At 46.0% G+C, this 20568-nt stretch overlaps 1 protein-coding gene across 1 annotated transcript in view; it reads right to left on the minus strand.

Moving 5' to 3' along the window:
• Nucleotides 1–20568, minus strand: part of znf423 (zinc finger protein 423) — a 127208-nt gene that overhangs the window by 13242 nt on the left and 93398 nt on the right. Inside the window, exon 19 of the mRNA XM_062390643.1 lies at nucleotides 719–850. Within this exon, the coding sequence (XP_062246627.1) occupies nucleotides 719–850 (132 nt within the window). The remainder of the gene's footprint in view (nucleotides 1–718; nucleotides 851–20568) is intronic.

Raw genomic sequence — 20568 nt, forward strand, 5'->3', positions numbered from 1 at the left:
TGAGGGAAGATCCAGGCACCGGCCCAGCGTCAAGGAAATGTTCTGGGTTTTACGTCTATTTTGTTCATTTGGTTCTATTCTCTTTCACTGAGTATGCATTGTCTTATTGTTTGAGCCCCTCTGACCCGGGATGACAGCAGATCTTAAGATAAATAAAGTAAGAGGATCGTAATACACTACATACAATTTTTCCTGGATCCAAGTTTGAGTTAGGAAGCCAGATAACAACTGAAGGAGGTTACTTAATATCTCTGTAAGAGGACACTCAGACTTTCTGGAAGCGGATCAAGAAAAAAACAACATGGTCAAGGTTTAAAAATAGCCCGAGCTGTCAATCAGGACATTTGAAAAACTCGCACTTAAACAAGTATCAGTATACGATAAGAAATACCTTAATTGATAAATAAAAATCTGACGCGTATTTTGACTTTATATTTTGATCCATGTCCCATTCACTAACATGGAGGTGGAGGGTTCTATGACCTATACTGCAGCCGGCCACTAGAGGGCGACCCAGACACTTTGGCTTCTCTTTCAGGGAGCTGTAACGTCGTCCATTTTTATTTACAGACACACTAAACATCTCCATGTTTCCGTGTCCGTTTCGAGCACAAAGCAAACAGGATGCGAGTGAGTAGCGGTTATCTGTGCTGCTGTCCTTGAACCTGATAGTGTGTTTGTGTGTCTGTCTGTGTGTGTGTGTGTGTCTCTCTCTCACCTGTGAAGCAGACGGGACACTTGAAGGTACCTCCCATGCCTTCAAAGCTGTGCTCTATCAGGTGGCAGAGCAGCTTGGCAGGTGAGTCAAACATCTGGTTACACAGCTTGCACTCGTGATTGATGCCCTCCTCTGCAAATAGGAGACAGACACACATGTGTAGGTTGGATTAAACACATGAAAACAGCAACATATGACATTATATTAAAATACTGACACGACACAAACAACAGATGTCTCGTGCACAAACAGAAATTGACACACAAATCAGATAAATACTGAAATGCCACTTATATAAAGACGCTTGTGTACGACAACACAGGAACTACATCAGTGACATCAATCAATGCTCTGCTGCAATATTTTGGGACGATATTAGTTACACTTTGACAAATCATGACTCATGACACAACATGAGGTGAAGGAACGTTTTGTCCCTGGTCACATCCATTGCAATGTTTAATGTTATTCATATAGATATATATTAAATGCAATTATTTAAAAAACACTGAGTAATATGTGCAATAAAAATATTATAAGGAAAATCAAGTTATAGAAATGCGTAAATTAGACCTGCGTTACAGATGGGAAAACCAGAAGCAAATAAAGTGAAAAAAAGAATAATAGTTGAATAGTAAATAAACAATTCTAATTAAGATTAAAACTGCTCAATATTCCGCATTAAAAAATGTAGATGGATGACATTATTGAAATTAAATAAAAATATAAGCTTCTGTATTATTAACTTTTAACTGAAGGCAGTTATCCGTTGTCTAAATCCTTTTATATGGTAAAATAAAACTGAATATGATCACCATAAAAATGTTTAGATGTGCCACTATAACAGCTCGAGATCTTCCCAAGGAGTAGCATATATAAAGAACAACATAGGCTCCACAACAGAGCCCTGTGGGACGCCACATGATAAAAGTGCTCAGTCTGACATAAACTGACCCACACAGACGGAAAAGCCCCATCAGCAGGTCAGGAGGAGGAGAAGCCCCGGGCGGAACCTCAAACTCTCTTTTCCCCCGCTGCAAAATCTCATTTCTTTTTTCCTTGCACTCCCCCAACTCTCACACACAGACTAGCCCCAGTGCCGTATCTGCCCCAACTGGTAATTGCCTGTCCTCCCCACTGGGGCTGTGGATGATCTGCCCTTCCTATAGCCATCCTTCCTTCCCTACCTCTGTCCTCGTTATCTGCCCTCCCCCACTGCAGTCACTCAACCATCCCTCACTATGCCCATTCCCTATCATGTCTCCCTATAGTCCCTCTTGGTCCATCAGTCGCTGATTAATTTGTGTGGGCTCCGATTCAAACCCCTCACCATGGGTGTCTGGTTATCTTTTAAAATGGGGGGGAAACTTGTAAAGATACAAATAGGGAGTGGGGTCTGGAAGTCCTGGGCTTAAAGAAGAGAATAGTTCAACCCTGTAATTTTACATCATCTTAACTCTTGGATTATGGCAAGAAACGGCCATTAGTTTAGATTAGTTAGAGTGGGGGTGCTATGAAAACCAAGAATGCACCAACAGCAGTATCTATCTGGGTGGATCGGGGCAAGACATAAATATTAAAGGAGTAGTTGTTTCATATTAAAATTATATAAATAAATAAAAACAACATGCAACCTTATAGGTTTCAGGCTAAGAGGCCATCAAGGTCAAACAAGGTCAAACATAACACAAAACAGCTTCACAACACAAAACGATAGGACTTAGATATTTAAATTGGTGTAGTACTGTTACACAGGAATTCAAATTAACACAAGTTCATAAGGGTATCCTTTAGATTCTTATCATCTTATATCAAAAACTATTTTAATCCATCATTTAGAAGTTGACTCCAAACGGACCAGTTTAATCAAGGACTAGATCTCACTGGGAAACCTCTGATTTGACCTGTATGAGAAAATGAAACTGATGAAAGAACAGAGCGAGGCATTATATAATAATAATTAAAATAATAATAATAATTATATCTCTTATATCTGGAAATAAGTCACTTTACACTTCTGGACCTTACAACTATAACCTAACTTATGCCCCCCCCCCTTCCAATTATTGTAAAATGAGTCACACTGTTGTACATATACTGCTCTGATGTAAATAAGTTGTATTAGTCAACACACAAGAGACTGTCTGCAACACCCCTCCGCCCATTTTCATCATTCTCACTGGAGGATTACACCAGTGTTTGTGTGTATCTGTGTGTTTGTGTGTATCCGTGTCTATTTTAAGAAGGTGTGAGTGATATCACTGCACCCTCGGTGAAAGGCCAGATGAAAGTTGGGCGTCATAAACACACACACGCCAACACACACATGGACCGCTTGACGATAAGGTCTCCCGCCTGTTGTCTTTATCGCCATTCTACCTTGCGGGGCCAATACCCCAGTCGTGCCCACACACACGCGCCCACACACAGACACACACACTGTAGGACAGTGCTGCCTGGAGACATCAGATGGTGTCTTTCTTGGGCCAATCTGTGATCCCCCGTAGAGTGTTACACATATACACAAACACAGACACACACCACCGTGCACACGTACCCTGAGAGATGCACTCAGACAATCCAATGTTTTGCCTTTTTTTATCCCTTACCCTAACGCTCATTGACAAAACCAATTCCCCAGCACCTCACCCACGCCTCGGACCTATTAGCTGACAAAACTAAACGTCTCACCCAGATCCCTGTGTCAAATCTTTGCCTGTAAACATGTCCTCACTTCACCTCAGATGTCCACAGGCCAATGGTTAAAAACTCAAGCTGGTCCTTACAATGTACAGCCATCCTTGTATACACGCACACACACTTGCATGCACACACACACAAAGCCTGCAGAACTTCAGCTGCAGAGCTGCAGGGGATCTTGAGGTTAATAACATCTTCAATCATACATCCATGACACCCATACTGACTAATACCCACACGCACACAAAGATTCCTATCTCTCCTCGCCTCAAAGGCCGACACAAGGGTGCCCTAATCCCATCTCAATAGTGTGTGAGCGTGTGTGTGTGTGTGTGTGTGGGTGCCACATGTGATTGTATGGCTGGGTTAGTGTGCGCTCCGTGGTCCGGGTCCCCAAACATCCCTTTCCTCCCCCCCACATGCACACACACAGACAGACACACACAAGCCTCAAAGGCTGCTAGGTTGTGTGGGGCGCCAGTGTGTCCGAGACACACTGAGACAGATAGAGCTTCATTATCATTTACTCTGAGATTGAAACAGCAGGAGAGAGTCACATGGAGTGAGACACACAGAGTGAGAGAGAGGGAGGGAGGGGGAGGGAGGGAGGAGCACCACCAGCACGACCAGTTTAGAAAAAGTCATATTCCATATTTTCGTCATTATTCAAATATTATTTAAAGTAATAGTAGAGGAGCACTTTTAAATTAATGTCACGCATTTTATTGTTTTAAACTGAAGAAGCAAATGACAGACAAACAAATGGACACACGGATAAAAATAGGGAATAACCAAATAATACCAAAGCTTCAGTGATCTCAGGGTGTGTGTTTGTGTGTGGTTGTGTTTGTGTTGGGGGGGTGGGTCTCTGTAGAAGACACCTTAAAGCTCTCGCCCTCCGCAGGGGCGAAGCTTTCCTCAGAAGTCGCCTCACCCTCTCCCACGCGGCCAAGATATCCTCACACACCGAGCAACAAAGTTTCTGCAGGTATTCAAACGGTGAAATGATGCTGACTTATAGCATCTATATATTTATACAGTAGAAGCAATGGAAACTCCTCATTCTACACATAAGACTTCAATCACTTATGCAATTTTTGTATTTGGTCACAAGCCAAAAAGATAATTTCACTACCTGATTATCCTGACATTTGTTTTATATTATACAATTCATAATTCATCCTGAAGCCCAGGGTGACATCTTCAGATCGCTTATGAACAACTGAAGGTCTGAAACTTAAACAAGTAAAGATTTTCATTTATAATCCGAAAATCAAAGATCGACACAATCAATCATGGATCAATTTAAAAAAAATTACAATTATCCACCAACATCATACTTTTGTATGAATTTGTCTTTTCCTTGTGTCCCCCTGCATGTAACAGTTGTTGGGAGAATGTGTGCGAGTGTGTGTCTCCACAGGTGACATCATAAAGCCATCAGCCGCACTAATGAAGCTTCAGCCGCTAATTAAATGTCAATCACTGGTAGCCAAATTGAAAAGTGGAAATAAAAGAGGATGAACTGAAAACAATAAAAACCAGTGTGAGAGAGAGAGAGAGAGAGAGAGAGAGAGAGAGAGAGAGAGAGAGAGAGAGAGAGAGAGAGAGAGAGAGAGAGAGATAGAGATAGAGATAGAGAGAGAGAGAACTGAAGGGAAAACAGTGAGGTGCAGGGAGATAATTGGGCTGTCCGGAACAAGGGCATGGAGAGAGGCCTGTGTGTGTGTGTGTGTGTTAGTGTGTGTGTGTGTGTGTGTCCCATGAAAGAGTTCTCTTTTCTGACAAATACATTGTTTTGATCAGTGTGTGTGGGGACCGCAGTGTCTGTGTGCTGTCCCCCTCTGAGACCCAGTCCGTGTGTGTGTGTGTGTGTCTGTGTGTGTTGCACTGGTGGATCAAATGCACTCTGTGAGGCAAAGCGTAACGGCAGGATTCTGTACGACTCTGTCATCTCACTATGGGTCACACACACATATCCACACACACACACACAACCCTGGGAGGCCTGTGCTGGGACAGAGAACACAGGGGAGAGAGGGATGAGAGGAGACAGAGCAGGAGAGAGAGACAGGGTGAAGGTTAGGACTCAGAGTTTGTTATCGCACATCGGAATATGAACTTTTTTCTGCTCTACATGGACGTTAGTGCGATTCAGAGGTTTTTGTATCCTGGGCAGAATTTGGGAAATTTGGGGATGGACAGAAAAGAAAGAGACACACAAAAGAGAGGTAGTCAGACATTACAATATCTTTCTCTCTCACACACACACACACACAGGTCATGGTCTCTCTCAGTCTCATTCTCCCATTACCGTCCTCTCCTTTTCTCTCTGCTAATTGACCAGAGGAGAGGGACCAGGTGGCATCATCCCCATCACACCAATACACACACACAGACACACACACAGACACACACACAGACACACACACACTCGAGCTGGCCTCATCACGGACCCCTGTAACATGCAGCAGAACATAAATGAGCTCGTTGATTTGTGTTGGGGATGGATCCCTGAGGTGCTTCCTTCCTCTATTACACACCACACACACACACACATACAGTGTGCACGACACACACCACACACACACATACAGTGTGCACGACACACACAGACACACACACCTTTTAACCCTTTCCTAGTCTGGTTTGGGAAACTCCTTTGGGTGCTCTTGCCCGCCCAAACTCCCTTCCTCTCTCTGTCTCTGAGCGAGCTGTTGCTTAGGGGGGGAGGGGGGGGGGGGGTCCCCACAGGTATTGCATCCCCCCCTTTCCTCCCCATTACGACCCTTCCTTGCTCCTCCTCACCCACCCACCCACCCCCTCCTCACACTATTTGAGACTGTGCGTGTGTGAAAAAGCAGTGGGAAGTGTGTGTGTGTGTGTGTGTGTGTGTGTGTGTGTGTGTGTGTGTGTGTGTGTGTGTGTGTGTGTGTGTGTGTGTGTGTGTGTGTGTGGTCCCTTGCGGCATTGGAGGCCGTAAACCAAGCCAGGCGATTGATGGCGAGGACGGCGAGGGGAGAGGCGGCGGGAGAAAAGGTTGGAAGGAGAGAGGGATGGAGAGGAGGGAGGACTGGAGAGAGAGAGAGAGAGGGAGGGATGGAGCGAGGGCTGGTGGGATTGATGGAGGGAGAGCAGCAGAGGCACTGGGAGACAGCAAGAAAAGAAGGAGTGCAGCCGAGAGGAGCGCTGTGGACGGAAGGAGGAGGAGGAGGAGGAGGAGTGTGCACCTCCCGGGGGGGCTCGCTCAAGGTGTGTTTCCATGGCAACCGGGGGCAGGGGGGCTGGTGTGTGTGTGTGGGGGGGGGGGGTGAGCTTGACCCACTGGTTGTGTGGGGGCTGGAGAATAACACACACACACACACACAACCTGCTGCAGTGCTGGAGGGGTCCCAAGAGTACCCCCCACCTTTACTCACCCTCTCCCCCTCTCTTTCTCTCTCTCTCCCTCACTCACTCACACACACACAGACAAACACACACAGAAAGAATGCTGCAGTGCTGAAGTCCCGTGAGTACACAACACCCACACACATTCTCCCTGCCCTCTCTCCCTCTCTCCCTCTCTCTCTCTCGTCTTCCATTTTCCGTGTCTGTTTCTATCCTTCTCTCTCTGTGAGGTAATTGTTCATATTTCCATCATTTGTTTGCTCCTCGTGGATCCATGTGTTTTTATTTTACATTTCGCTGAATGGAGATCGGAGGCAGAGTCACACCCCGGTGTTTGTTTCTACTGAGTGACCCTCTCATTCGTTTGTGTGTTAATCTGTGGTCAACACCATGTGTGCACCTTCAGGTCCATGTGCACATCTGCTTTAAGTGGAACCTGGTTGTCATGCGTGGAAAGTAGATTCAGTGTTATCTATCTCTCTCTTTTCTTTGTGCTGTGTTCATACGTGTGCACAATACTTGCATATGGGATTAAAACATACAGTCTCATCCCTAGTTGCGACTATTGAGTCAGATTCAACACACTGACCTATTCACAGGGACTGTTGTGTCATTGCTGCTCAAAGATAAGTCGACTTTTTGTATTATCAGACAGTTGAAGTAAAAGCTCCAGTGGAATCATCCCTGTTCTTCATCTGTTGTGTTGTTCATGATGTTTACTGACAGTTGGGTTAATGTAAACAAGGACTTTACTCAGAAACCCCACTCTACTGGTGGTCACACATCATCACTTTACCAGTAATGAATAAAGAAAGTTTCTCCCTGGTTAATCACCACAGCTCATGGAAACGCACTCACACACACAAACACTCACAGACAGACAAACACTGGGTTGGCAGACGAGCACAGCATATGGCGATGACCAGTTTGTGTTTGTGTGTATCATGAAAGGAAGCACGAATCCAGCATATTTGAGCGTGTGTGTGTGTGTGTGTGTGTGTGTGTGTGTGTGTGTGTGTGTCTGTAAGAAGGGACTTGGCTTCGACAAGACAGAGCTCTCCAGCTTCCTACTGTTATGTAATCTGATAGGGAAAATCCAAGCTGGTTCACACACACACAGACACACACGTGCACACAAACACGCACGCACACACTCCTTCGAAACATGGAAACGAACCTGACGTAGCTTTAGTTGTCATAAAAACTCAAACAGGTGTTTAGTTTGTCCAGTCTGGGCTTCTGTAGAAAACCCTGGTGCCCTCCATAGAGAGGACCAGCTCCTGTTGTAAATGTAAAGTATCTAAGTATAAAGTATTTGAATATAAAGGCCCATTCTAGGGTTAAGAAAACAACAATTCATACAGTTTAGATGCTTACACACTAGTGTAAGCATCACTAGGATTATTTTACAGATCCCTTTCACCCAACTCTTACACACTGGACCTTTAAATCCAAAACAAGTTCAATAATTAATTTGTTTTTGTCAGAATTCACAGAAAACAACCCTCGCAGCGTTTTTGAGTTATTATTTGACATGAGCAAAAGTGTGTTTGGAGCAGTTGCAGTGACCTTGACCTCTGACCTCTGACCTTCAAATTGGGACGGACCAGCCGAACGTAACGAGAGAGCAGAGAATCTACTGGTTCCAAGTCAAATATATCTCCCAGTTCAGTGGGTCAGGCCGATTCGTTAATGAAGTCATAAAAGAGCCCTCCAACAGCAGGAAGCAGGTGTATACTGATATATCACATTAACTACACACAGACACACACACAGTCGATGACAGAAACTAAAAATAGGCGTACACACTCCGACCCGGGACGTTGAGTGTCATCAGGAGAGCACTTGACATGACAACGAGCAGCTGACATGTAAGTTGTGTGTTATCATACGTAATGAGCCTTTAATATTTAAACAGAAGACGAGCACACATCATCGCTCCGGCCCCGGAATCACCAGCCTGGACTTTTACAGCAAAATGGGGGAATAATCGCCTACAACCAATCAACACACGGAAACCTAATAACACACACGGTCACACATACACACACACATATATACAAACACCTCTTTTTAGCTCGTTAGCAGGGATGAGAGTAATGAATGCAGAGTATATTTGTGTTTAGAATCTTAATTGAAAGCTTGAAAGTGGCCAGGAGGGAATAAGCCTAATCACTCTGTGTGAAAAAAAAAAAAGATACACACACACACACACACACACACACACACACACACACACACACACACACACACACACACACACACACACACACACACACACACACACACACACACACACACACACACACACACACACACACACACACACACACACACACACACAAACATATATATAGACGTACAAGTTTGTCACTCCCAAACACAACCTTTACAACTTAAGTACTTCTCTTTCTCTGGTCACCCCCGTTCTTCAGATCCCTCTCTCTTTATTATTCACTGTCTCCCCCCTCCCCCCGTTCTCTCCCATCCTCTCTCCATCCTTCCATCTGTTTACATATGTTAAACCCCACTACAGCCCCCTGGATGCACATCCAGAGTGTGTGTGTGTCGATATGTTTACGTGTGGATTGCTTGTTAGAGCTATAGAAGTCCTCCACCAGGACTTATAAAGAGGGTTGATGGAGGTTGAGGGCATGTTATAATTAATTACAGGTATGTTGAAGTCCACTGCACATGCTTTTTATTTAGTCACTGGTAAAGTTGTTAAATTACACTCACAGAATGTGAAGGGATTCCCTGCAGCGGATTCTGAGATACTATAAAGGAGAGTGAGGACGGACCCCCCCCCCCCCCCCCCCCATTAAGCCCCCCCCACATCCAGGTTAGCAAGCACATCTGTATCCAGGGCTAATCACCACGGCAACTGTAATCAAGGCTCTGATCTAGTTGTCAAGGTGATGGAGAGAGGGTCACCCCTGAAGTGTGTGTCTGTGTGTGTGTGTGTCTGTGTGTGTGTGTGACATCTGGAGACACAAAAGACACGGACGGAGAAAGGTGTAGAGAGAGAGAGCAAAGGTTTGTTGTGTTTATTAACGATTCAATAATGTTTCCTTTTTTTGTGTTAAATCTACCAGATATATGTGTGTGTGTTTACCTTTCTCTATCTAATCCTACCCTGCTGTTTACTGGTGTGTGTGTGTGTGTGTGCGTGTGTGTGTAAAGTATGTCTATCTCTGCCAATGTGTGTCTGTGTGTTTCTTTAATCTGTGCTCCCGGGGGGAGTCAGAGGGAGCTAGCAGGCTTATCCCTGCTGCATCTCTGCATCCAAATACCACTAAAAAGCAAATCTCCATTCCACAACAACAACATTAACATAGACACACACACTTACACACACACACTTACACTAACATGAACACAAAAACTGGGGAGAAAGGCCTGAGAGACGAGCTTAATTGTCTGTTCAACAAACTCCATCTGAAGAAGCCCCCCCCCCCCCCGCAGACATACACACACACACTTAAGTCATGTGAAATTATTAGACGACCAAAGAGTGCACCTCCCAGGTTTAGGGTCAACACATGGAGAAGGTAGAAGGACACCACAGCCCAACAGGCTCCTTATGAAACCACATTTAAATGATTACATCCCTAGGAAATCTATGAAAATGTTATAAAAAGGCCTAATCATAAATCATCCATGGATTGGAAGATGTTAACCTTCATAACTAACTCTATAATTCACAGCCGCCTTCTTAACCGTCCACCTTTCATTGGCTGTTACTGTGAAGCACAACCCTTGATAGTGACAGAGGAAGAAGAGAGGAGTCAGGAGCAGGAAAAGAGGAAAGGAGCAGAGCCAATAAGAGCTCACAGCTGGATGCTAATAATGCAGCTCCAGCTGTTCCAGTTAACCTGCAAACTGCCCATCTGGACCCAGAGAGACAGACACAGAGCTATATGGAGACAGAGAGGGAGGCAGGGAGGGAGACAGAGAGGGAGACAGGGAGGGAGACAGAGAGGGAGACAGAGAGGGAGACAGGGAGAGAGAGAGAGAGGGAGACGGGGAGGGAGACAGAGAGGGAGACAGACAGGGAGGGAGACAGGGAGGGAGACAGGGAGGGAGACAGGGAGGGAGACGGGGAGACAGACAGGGAGGGAGACGGGGAGGGAGACAGAGAGGGAGACAGGGAGGGAGACAGGGAGGGAGACAGGGAGGGAGACATGGAGACAGGGAGGGAGACAGAGAGGGAGACAGGGAGGGAGACAGGGAGGGAGACAGGGAGGGAAACAGGGAGGGAGACAGAGAGGGAGACAGGGAGGGAGACAGGGAGGGAGACAGGGAGGGAGACAGGGAGGGAGACAGGGAGGGAGACAGGGAGGGAGACAGGGAGGGAGACAGACAGGGAGACAGACAGGGAGGGAGACAGGGAGGGAGACAGAGAGGGAGACAGGGAGGGAGACAGGGGCATATATGGTGAGGGACAGACCGTTAGATTGATAACACAGAGTAGAGACGGGTCTTAACATTTATTTGAGTAGATATTAGAGAATAGGGAAATTATATCATAATGGAGAAAGAGCTCTAAGTTGTCATATTTAAGAAGCCGACAGAAAAATGTTTGTTCTTTTTTTCTTGGTAAATGACAGTTGTTGTTGAATTCTCTTTAGATCAAATACTTGTTTTCAGCCCAGGATATAGTGTCTATCTATATTTGACAGTTTTTGGAGTTTTATGTCACGATTTCGATTTGTCCTCGTGTTGCATCACACAAGATGTTCAAGTGACGGAGACTAAAACAGATACAAAGGAAGAGAAGACAGAGCCACATCCTCAGCTTTGCTCGGGTGGCCAAGTGGACATGGATAGTTGAACACACACAGACACGCACACGCACACACACACACAAACAGAGACACACACACACACAGTAGGAGTGACCTTGGTCCAGCCTGTCCGTCCTCGCCCCCTGCCCTGGCCAGCCTCATCCCCCACAGAGCCACCCTGCCTGTCTCTCTCTCTCCCTCACACACATACACACAGACACACACAGACACACACCGCAGTGCCATGCCAGGCCGTGCCAAACTGAACCACGCTGTGGTCACAAAAACAATACACAAACACAGTGAACGAGTCCAGAGTAGCAGGGCACGGAGCAGAAAGAGGAATATGAGGAGACGCTGAAGCAGAATCTTTTGTTATTGATTCCAAAAACACACTTTTAACTTCAACACAAAAGACACACGGCTAGCCAACTCCGAACCTCCCTAAAGCACAAACGCATCGCCCACTCACACACACACACACACACACACACACACAGACTCACACACACAGTGTTGTAGCATGCTAATGAAGACAGTAAATCACTACTAGGTCATGTGTGGAAAAGCCTGCCAGATACCTGCAACCATGGCTAGAGACCTCCCTCAGCCACACACTGCGTATGTGAGAGAGAGTGTGTGTGTGTGTGTGTGTGTGTGTGTGTGTGTGTGTGTGTGTGTGTGTGTGTGTATGTGTGTTTGTGTGGGTGGGTGAGCAGCAGAGATGGAGGATGCCTGTTGGCTGCAAACACAACTGCTACGAGAAAACTGAGCAAGCAAACACATTCAGAATCTATCAAAGGAGAAATTCTGTGTTAATTTCACCCAAAGAGAACCTGGACGAGAGGGACAGCTAACGGAGGAGGACGTCAACAACATCAGCAGGACGGAGGACAACTGGCTCAGTTTGAAGACGTTTGAGTGTTTCTCTCTTTCCCTCTCTTTCTTACTTTGGCCATCTTAGGATGTGAGCTGTGGAAAATGTCCAGATATCGGTTGAAGACATTTTCCCGGCCTTTCACATTTGAAGAACACAACAGCACATTGTCCAGATCAGACGCGTTCACACCAACGTAATATCATCTCTGGAATATTTAGGCAAGCGGTGGCGTCTAGGTAGAGCAGCAGGTGGAAGGACACGACGTAAAGCTTCAGCTGCAGAAACCACAGGGATTTGTCTAAACCACCTTGACGCCAGTTCAGGCTCTTATTCGCCCAAAGACCCTCAAATCTCGTTTTATTTCCATGTTCACATCTTCGTCAACGTCTTCATCATAACGGCTCCTCCTTTTCATCCTGAGAGATTTGAGTTTCCTTCACTTTTGTGGAAAATCTGAAGAGCAACTGAATCGGACATTTGAATTCTCACATTCACCCCCTCTGGAAAATACTCAGTGCACGTCTGAAATCAGCTTCTTTACGAACACCTCACTTTATTGTACGTTAGGAAACTTGAATCTGTGAAAGCTCTAACTACAGAATCCTTCATCTCACTTATAAAACTTATCTTAAACCCCTGTTGTTACTGCCAGTGTCTACATGTGCATGAGTTAGTCCAGGTGTGTGCATGTGTGCACCTGGGGCTTTCCTAAGAACGGCTAATCAAGGTAACGTTTCGGTGAAAAGACGTCTCCTGCTGGGGGGGGGGGGGGACCGGGTAATGATCAGGACTACAAGGAGTACAATCACCCCCCCCGACTCCCCAGGAGCAGCATGGTCACTCTTACACAGAAACAAGCTGTTGATTACTTTTGTCTCCGAAGGGCTTAATACGGGGGATTAAATGCACAAGGGAACAAAGGGCTTTTTGTCCTATCAGGGACTTTCCCTTGAGGTGATTGACAATAAGTAGGAAGTTTGAAACATAACAGGCAATAACACAAGAAAACAGGGAAACAGAACTGAAGTTTTGAAGGACCACAAGTGTACCACAAGTGCTGGTGTTAAGTTCACCTGGATACAAACGACACCTGTCTTAAGTCAGCGTTTGGTTCTCGCCTGCAAACATCCAAGAGCAAGGCACGTCTTCCAGTAACAGCCTCACTGGGAGAAGAAGACCATTAGGAAAGAGTGGGAGAGCAGAGACACCTCAGACATTCAGGGCCTGTTCATTCTATCGCTGTAATCATTGATTTCTTGACCCGTGAGTGAAATCCAGCTGAACTGTGAGATGACAAAAGGGAATTTGAACTCACATGAAAGTGGACGAGTCAAGTTAAGAAGGTGGGGCAGCAAAAAGGTCAATGACGACATGTAGGATAAAAAAAACTATTGAAATTCAATTCAAATTAGATTAATTAGAAGAAAAGTACTTTGAAGTATTTTTTTGGGGTTGAATATAAAAAGGTGAAGGGGTCTGAACACTTCCTTTCTATACAACATGTAAAATCTCAAATTTCAAGTGTAGATTAAAGTGATAAATATAATTTAAAAACGCATGAATGAAGTTTGTGCCACACAGAGAAGAGTTCCCTCTCAAAATAATCTAAATCTTCTATGCACTGCATATCAATAATAAAATAATAGCTTCTTCACGCTCTCATACAAAAACACACACTTCTGTCAGCCTCAAATACAAACAAATAAATAAATAACACAAGTTATTAATTATTCTGAGGTAGGAATCAAATATACATGCGTCTAGAGATTTATATGTACTTGTGTGCGTGTGTGTGTGTGTGTGTGTGTGTGTGTGTGTGTGTGTGTGTGTGTGTGTGTGTGTGCAAACTTAAAGACACTCCTCAAAGATGGAAAGAGAAGCAGACCAACAAAGCAATGGGAAAAAGAAGGCAGACAAAGGAGAACAATGGAAAAAACAACAACTCTACAACAAAGATGGACGAGATAACAGATTGCCAAAAGAGAAGCCGATTCATCTCTATCGCCCCCTGCTGGCTGGTAAGGGGCTGACTTTTACAGGTCTCATAAACCCCGCCTCCTCCATGTTAACAAATGGGACTTGGAACCAAAATGAATAAGTCAGAATACTTGTTATATACATAAAAGATTCTTTTAGTTTATGTAGTTCTTATAACACACAAATACTTCAACTCTCGATCGCTACTGCACAGACATATGTTGCGTTAGATGGCAGCGTTTGTATATCAAATTATTTTGTCTTCCTTTCTGGACAGTGGGAGGAAGTGGAGACACATCGTTCATCTTTATATACGAGATATAAATGATTCCAACAATAAAGTCAAGTCTGATTTGTTGAAATGATCATGCTAACCTATGGTGAACATGAACTCAGAGCATCCTCCTCCTTACACATATGTATTTATTCCTATGTGTTGTTGTATGTTAATGTTCATTTAACTGTACTCAAGCCCAGGTGGGAATCCATGAGGACCAGCGACAGGACTTATCGGGGGGGCTTTAATCTGCTGTTGTCTGGAAACTGGTAAATTCTCTATTCTGCAGCTAATAAGCATAAAAAAAAAGCTGATAGAGGCAACATGACAGCAGCGTTTGGATTAAACATTCAGTTTGACGTGCACGCCGAGGCGCACGCACGTAGACAAGTGCTGAGCTGGAGCTGCCTCCACTCTACTTAAGAGAGTTCACATGCAGAGCAGAGCCACTACTGGGAATCACAGTTTAGCCCTCTTCTCTCGCTCATCGACTCCGGCTCACAAACACCCAGACATGCAAGAACACGCCGCTCTGTGTGTGTATCCACAGACACACACATCTACAGACACACACTTCCACAGACACACATTTCTACAGACGCGCCTTTCTGTCTCTCTGTCAAGGCTTCAGGTTATGTCATTAATTACATCTGACACCACTTCGTCTCTGCGTGTGCGTGTCTGTGTGCGGTGTCTGTGCGGTGTGTGTGTGTGTGTGTGTGTGTGTATGTGTGTGTGGATCTGAGATACGTCTCGAGGGGCTGGAGCAGGGAAAGTGAGGTTCAAAGACCCCCTGCCAGAACGCTAAATCAATATTAATACATGCTCGCAAACGCACACAAGCTTACACAGACACACACACACTTCCAGCTAGGAGATGTCAGTTGGGTGGTTGTAGGGCATCGTTTCATTGTGTCTGTGGCGCACGCAGCGTTTCTCCTGCTCCGCTAGTCACCTTCCTGTCTGTCTCTCCCTGCCGCACTGCTCCTCTGGATGCTCTGGATCCTCCTCTGGATCCACCACAGATCCCACTGAGATCTGGGCTGTTGTTGTTTACTCTTACCGAGAAGACAAATGTGGAAAAATCATCCACCGGGAAGCCAGTTCACGTCTGATACACCCCCCCCCCCCCCCCCCATGACCTCTTCACCTCCTCTTGGCATCACCAGCTCAATCCTGAGACCCTCATTATAATCCCAGTCATAATCAATAATACACAACACAAATGCTACAACACAGAATTTTGCTAAATCATGTTCTTCTAAGATGTGCTCATCACTTTATTCCTCATTATGGTCTGTTTCACTGATTCCCGCCTCCTCAGTGACTCTGAATCTTCCGCCCCAGACTTCTGTGGTAGAGAAGACAAGACGGGCACAACCCTCCTTTCTGAATGACTTGAATTGCTCTCGTCAAATATGGTATGGTCGTTTCAACCTGCATGTACATCAGAGGGTGGCATGTGAAAGGATATTCAGATTTGGGCCCTGGTTCGGATGAAAAACTGAATGCTTGTCTGGTTCAGGTCGGGCCTCCTCAGTTGTCTCTTCGGCTAGGACACAAAAATGCAGCGTGAGCCAAACTCTAATGTAAATGACTGAGCAATGGAATTGATGGACCTTGTTACTGGTCTGGACTTTTCCCAACATGCCAAGTACGCCACTCGCGTATATCCTTGACTCCTGAAGTCTAAGACACTTTATGCTAAAGGAGAGTTTGAGCTGGCTTCACCACATTCCTCCGATTCGATCGTGATGAATAAAATAAATCCACACTCTCTAATTGATCCCGATGCTAAACCCACACAAGGTCCCCCCCCCGCCGGCAGCTCTTCTCCTTCACTCAGAGATAAACTCACCGTGACCCCTCCGGCACTTTCGAGGATGTAGCCGCTGTGACTCAGACCAACTGCTCTCTTCCACAGTTTGAACACCAGCCCCCCCCCCCGAATCAAAAATACTTTCTCTGCAACACGCTTTCACCGGGGGGGGGGGGCAGCGTCGGGGTTAAAGTCATCACTGCACAAACGTTATCGGAGCAGCAGCAAACAATCAGGTCACGTTTGATCCTGCTGCTGTGGCTGCAGAGGCCAAACATCTGTGTGCCTACTGCTCGGGGGGGGGGGGGGGGGGGGGGGGGTGGCTGATAGCTACACTCACGCTTCTTTGTTTCAACCACGCGTCGGTGTTAAGGGTTAATGTGAATCACACATTAATTAACACTTGTTTGCATTAACCGGATCACACGCGCACAGACACACTTGGGCATGTGAGAGTAATTGACCAATTTGTACGCACACAACAGCTGGAGCTGGAGACACAGCGTCGAAAAAACCCTGCCGCACAAACGTAGCTTTTTCCTAATTGCCTCTCCACCCAACCATGCTTGACCAGACATTATGTCATGGCTGACTTCATGGCAAACATTGTGTGTGTGTCTGTGTGTGTGTGTGTGTGTGTCTGTGTGATAGTTTAATTGTTGTCTATTCTCTTTGTCCTTTGTCGCTCTCGACACTCATCAAAATAACATCTGTCAACCTCTGTACAAATATACACCTGACGGACACAGCTGATGTCTGGACACACAGACAGACACACACACACACAAAAAAAAACAACACTGAACCCCTCAAATTAAAAACAAAATGATTTTACTGCAGCGCGTGTGTGTGTCTCTCAAGAGAACATCTGGGTATGGAGTGGTCTCTCTGCTCCAGATGTGTATTTTTAACCACCACAGGCCATTTCACACCTGGACACCACACACACACACCCCCACACACACACACAAAAGCATAAACAAATGATGTATGTGACCAACAAACCACACTCAGACAGTTTCACTGAGTCGAGGTAATAAAGAGCTTTGGTAGGAGCTGATGTTTGATGTGTGCACGTGTCTGTGGGGTGTTTGCCTGGATATTAGAAAGTAAGATGGATGAACACATCAGCGTCTGTCATTACACACACTGCGGTGGAAATGATGATCTGAATAACTTTTTCCCTTCGCTCCCCCCCCCCCCCTCCTCCCCCGTCTTTCCCTCCAATCGCACACGGGCGTGCGGTTGGAGGGAGCGCTACCTGTGTGGCCCCAGGAAACGAGGCTGAGGACCCTCCTAATGACTTAATTGAGCTAATTAGCAATAATAAGACGTCCAATCAGCATGCTGGCTTCCTGAAGGCTCTTGTTAGGAGCTAATTAAAGAACCAATCACAGCGGGGGAGACGATGGCGCTGCGTCACAGTAACAGGGCAAAAGATTACACACGCCGCCGCCGCTCTGGGCCTCGCTCCTGATTGAAGTGGAGCTCGTGAGGCATTTCCTAAAGAGCCTGATAATCATAAAAGGTAATGGAGGAAAAACAATACAACAAGGGAGAACTGTTACACTACAGCCCTACATTACTGGTAATTTTACAGTGTGGCTGTAATTGACCCTCTACCAATGTAATTCACTGCAATTAAGTGCATGTTTTAAAAAACGACTGGTGATTAGATGTAATGACGACAGGAGCTAACGAGGATATAAGAGCGACACAGGCAGTTGTAAAGGAAGAGGTAATAAGACAAAACAAAGTCTGGGCCCTAAATCATTAAAGATTGTATGATATCAAACTCTGATATTATCAGCTCTGCTTTCCGTGCTGCAGATTCTATAGGAAAATAGATTTCTGATTCATTAAATGCACGTTTCCTCCCAGCAGCTCAGTTTCTGATTGAGAGATTCCTCACAGTCTGGTGTAAAGAGACCTGTCTCCCCGAGCCTGTGTGAGAACAGTGAAGGCAGCTCCGACTCACATAGTGCAGCACGTGTGTGTGTGGGGCACAACACACACACACACACATTCCAACACGCACACAAGCCAACACGAGCATGCATTCGTGCACACACACAAATAAACACAAAACCTGCTCTAACTGTCATGAATGAATCGAAGTGTGTGTTTTTTTTTAATCAGGATAAATTTTGATAATGTCAAAATGTTCATTCATGAATTCATCTGTCAGAGCAGTGTTCCTCTTTACTGGTGTGTGGTCTGCGGGCGATGTATTACCCATTACAACTCTATAATAGTGATTTCTTCAAAACACGCTAGTTTCCAGTTGTAGAGTAAAACACGAGGAGATGAAATAATATTGAGTCGTCCCTGAGTTTGTTAATTTTTTTTTCCTCTTCTTAAAAAAAAACAAAACGCTGAGTGACACAGTCGAGGAACGAGCAGGAGCAGCGGTGGTAAAAACAAACGATTCCCATTGGATAGTTCGACAAAACACGGGACTGGGGCAACAACAAACACACACAGCTCTGCAGCGATGACTCAAACCAGGACGACAGTTTATCTCACAACATCAGCCGCGGCATACACTAGAAATCTGTTTTGCCATAAGTGTAATTACTGCTCCTATTCTTCTATTTCTCCGTCATTAACCCCATTATCACTCCGTTTCCCTCTGTCCTCTCTGTAACTGTTCTGCTCCCTCACTTCCCTCTCTCCCTCTCTCTCTTCCAGGGGTAGTGTTCATGCAGCGTGGAGTCCTCTCTCCCTCTCTCTCCCTCTCTCTCTCAATCTGGGCTCCATGCTGCGCCGGTTTAATTGCAACAGCACCCTCATGTGCCAGTGTGTGTGTGTGTGTTTGTATATGTGTGTGTGTGTGTGTGTGTCTGGAGGAGAAAGAGGGAGGAGATGGAACGAGAGATCTCCTTAGAGTGTTCAAGGATAAGCAGCAGGGCGCCGGGCCACCTTCCTCTTCCACCTTGTCCTCTCCTGCTCCTCTTCCTCATCCTCCTCTTCTTCTTCTTCAGCTTGCCTCTCCTCTTTCTCTCCCATGCCATCACACCTCCTCCCAGCTATGTTCTCACTACTGCGTCTTGCTCGCTCTCTCCTTCCCACCAAGCGACTGCAGGAAAAGGCTCCTCTAATCATTTCGACTCCACTTCCTCCTCCTCCTCCTCCTCCTCTTCCTCCTCCATCTCAATCTACCCCCCGCTGACGTCCGCCCACCACCGCTTCATCGTCTCCTCGCGAGTCCCTCGCCTGCGTCACCCTGTCTCCCTTCCATCCATCGCCCACCCCCCCTGCAAGCCCCACCCCCTCCCTTGGTCATACCTCCCATGATGCCCGTGGAGACTTCCTGTCAGAGTTCCCTGCTCCTCACTCCTCGCCTTAATCAGCTGTCAAATATCAAACACTTACTCCACCCCATGGGCCCACATGCCTTCTGTGCAAAGAGGAACACACACACACGTCTGCATGCATGTACCAACGGCCACACACACACACATAAAAGACAAGTGCATGTGTGTATCTTTGTCAGTTTGTCTGTCTGCAGTTGAAACACAAATGGATCAGTGGTAGGCGGTCACATCACTTACTATCACGCACTAATCTACAGAGTAACGTCCAGGAGACATTCGGACGCCACAGTTTAATAAACGTGGGTGGCACACGCACACGCACTCATCCACCAGCCCCCCCCCCCCATAACTCACGCACACTTCACGATGATGGAGAGGTGGTGTTTCCCGTTTAATGACAGCAAAACACTCACCGACTCCGTCTATCTGTCAGCACTGCTGTGTGTGTGGTTTATTAATTCATTCATCTCCTAATGTTGTGCAGCTGGTCAGAGGGAGATGGAGGGATGAGGGAGGTGTGGAGTGTTTGGACGAGAGGAGGAAGAGGGTGGTGAGATATAATGAGAGACAGAGGGAAAGAGACAAAGGACGAGACAGAGAGATGAATGGCTTGTCCAAAGTGGATGAGAGGTGGAGGCAACGCGGTTTTAATCACCTCCGCTTCCGCTGCTTTTTTCCAGACACGCAACACACACACACACAC

This window comes from Platichthys flesus, chromosome 6 (genome assembly GCF_949316205.1).
Source record: "Platichthys flesus chromosome 6, fPlaFle2.1, whole genome shotgun sequence".
Classification (NCBI taxonomy): Eukaryota; Metazoa; Chordata; class Actinopteri; order Pleuronectiformes; family Pleuronectidae; genus Platichthys; species Platichthys flesus.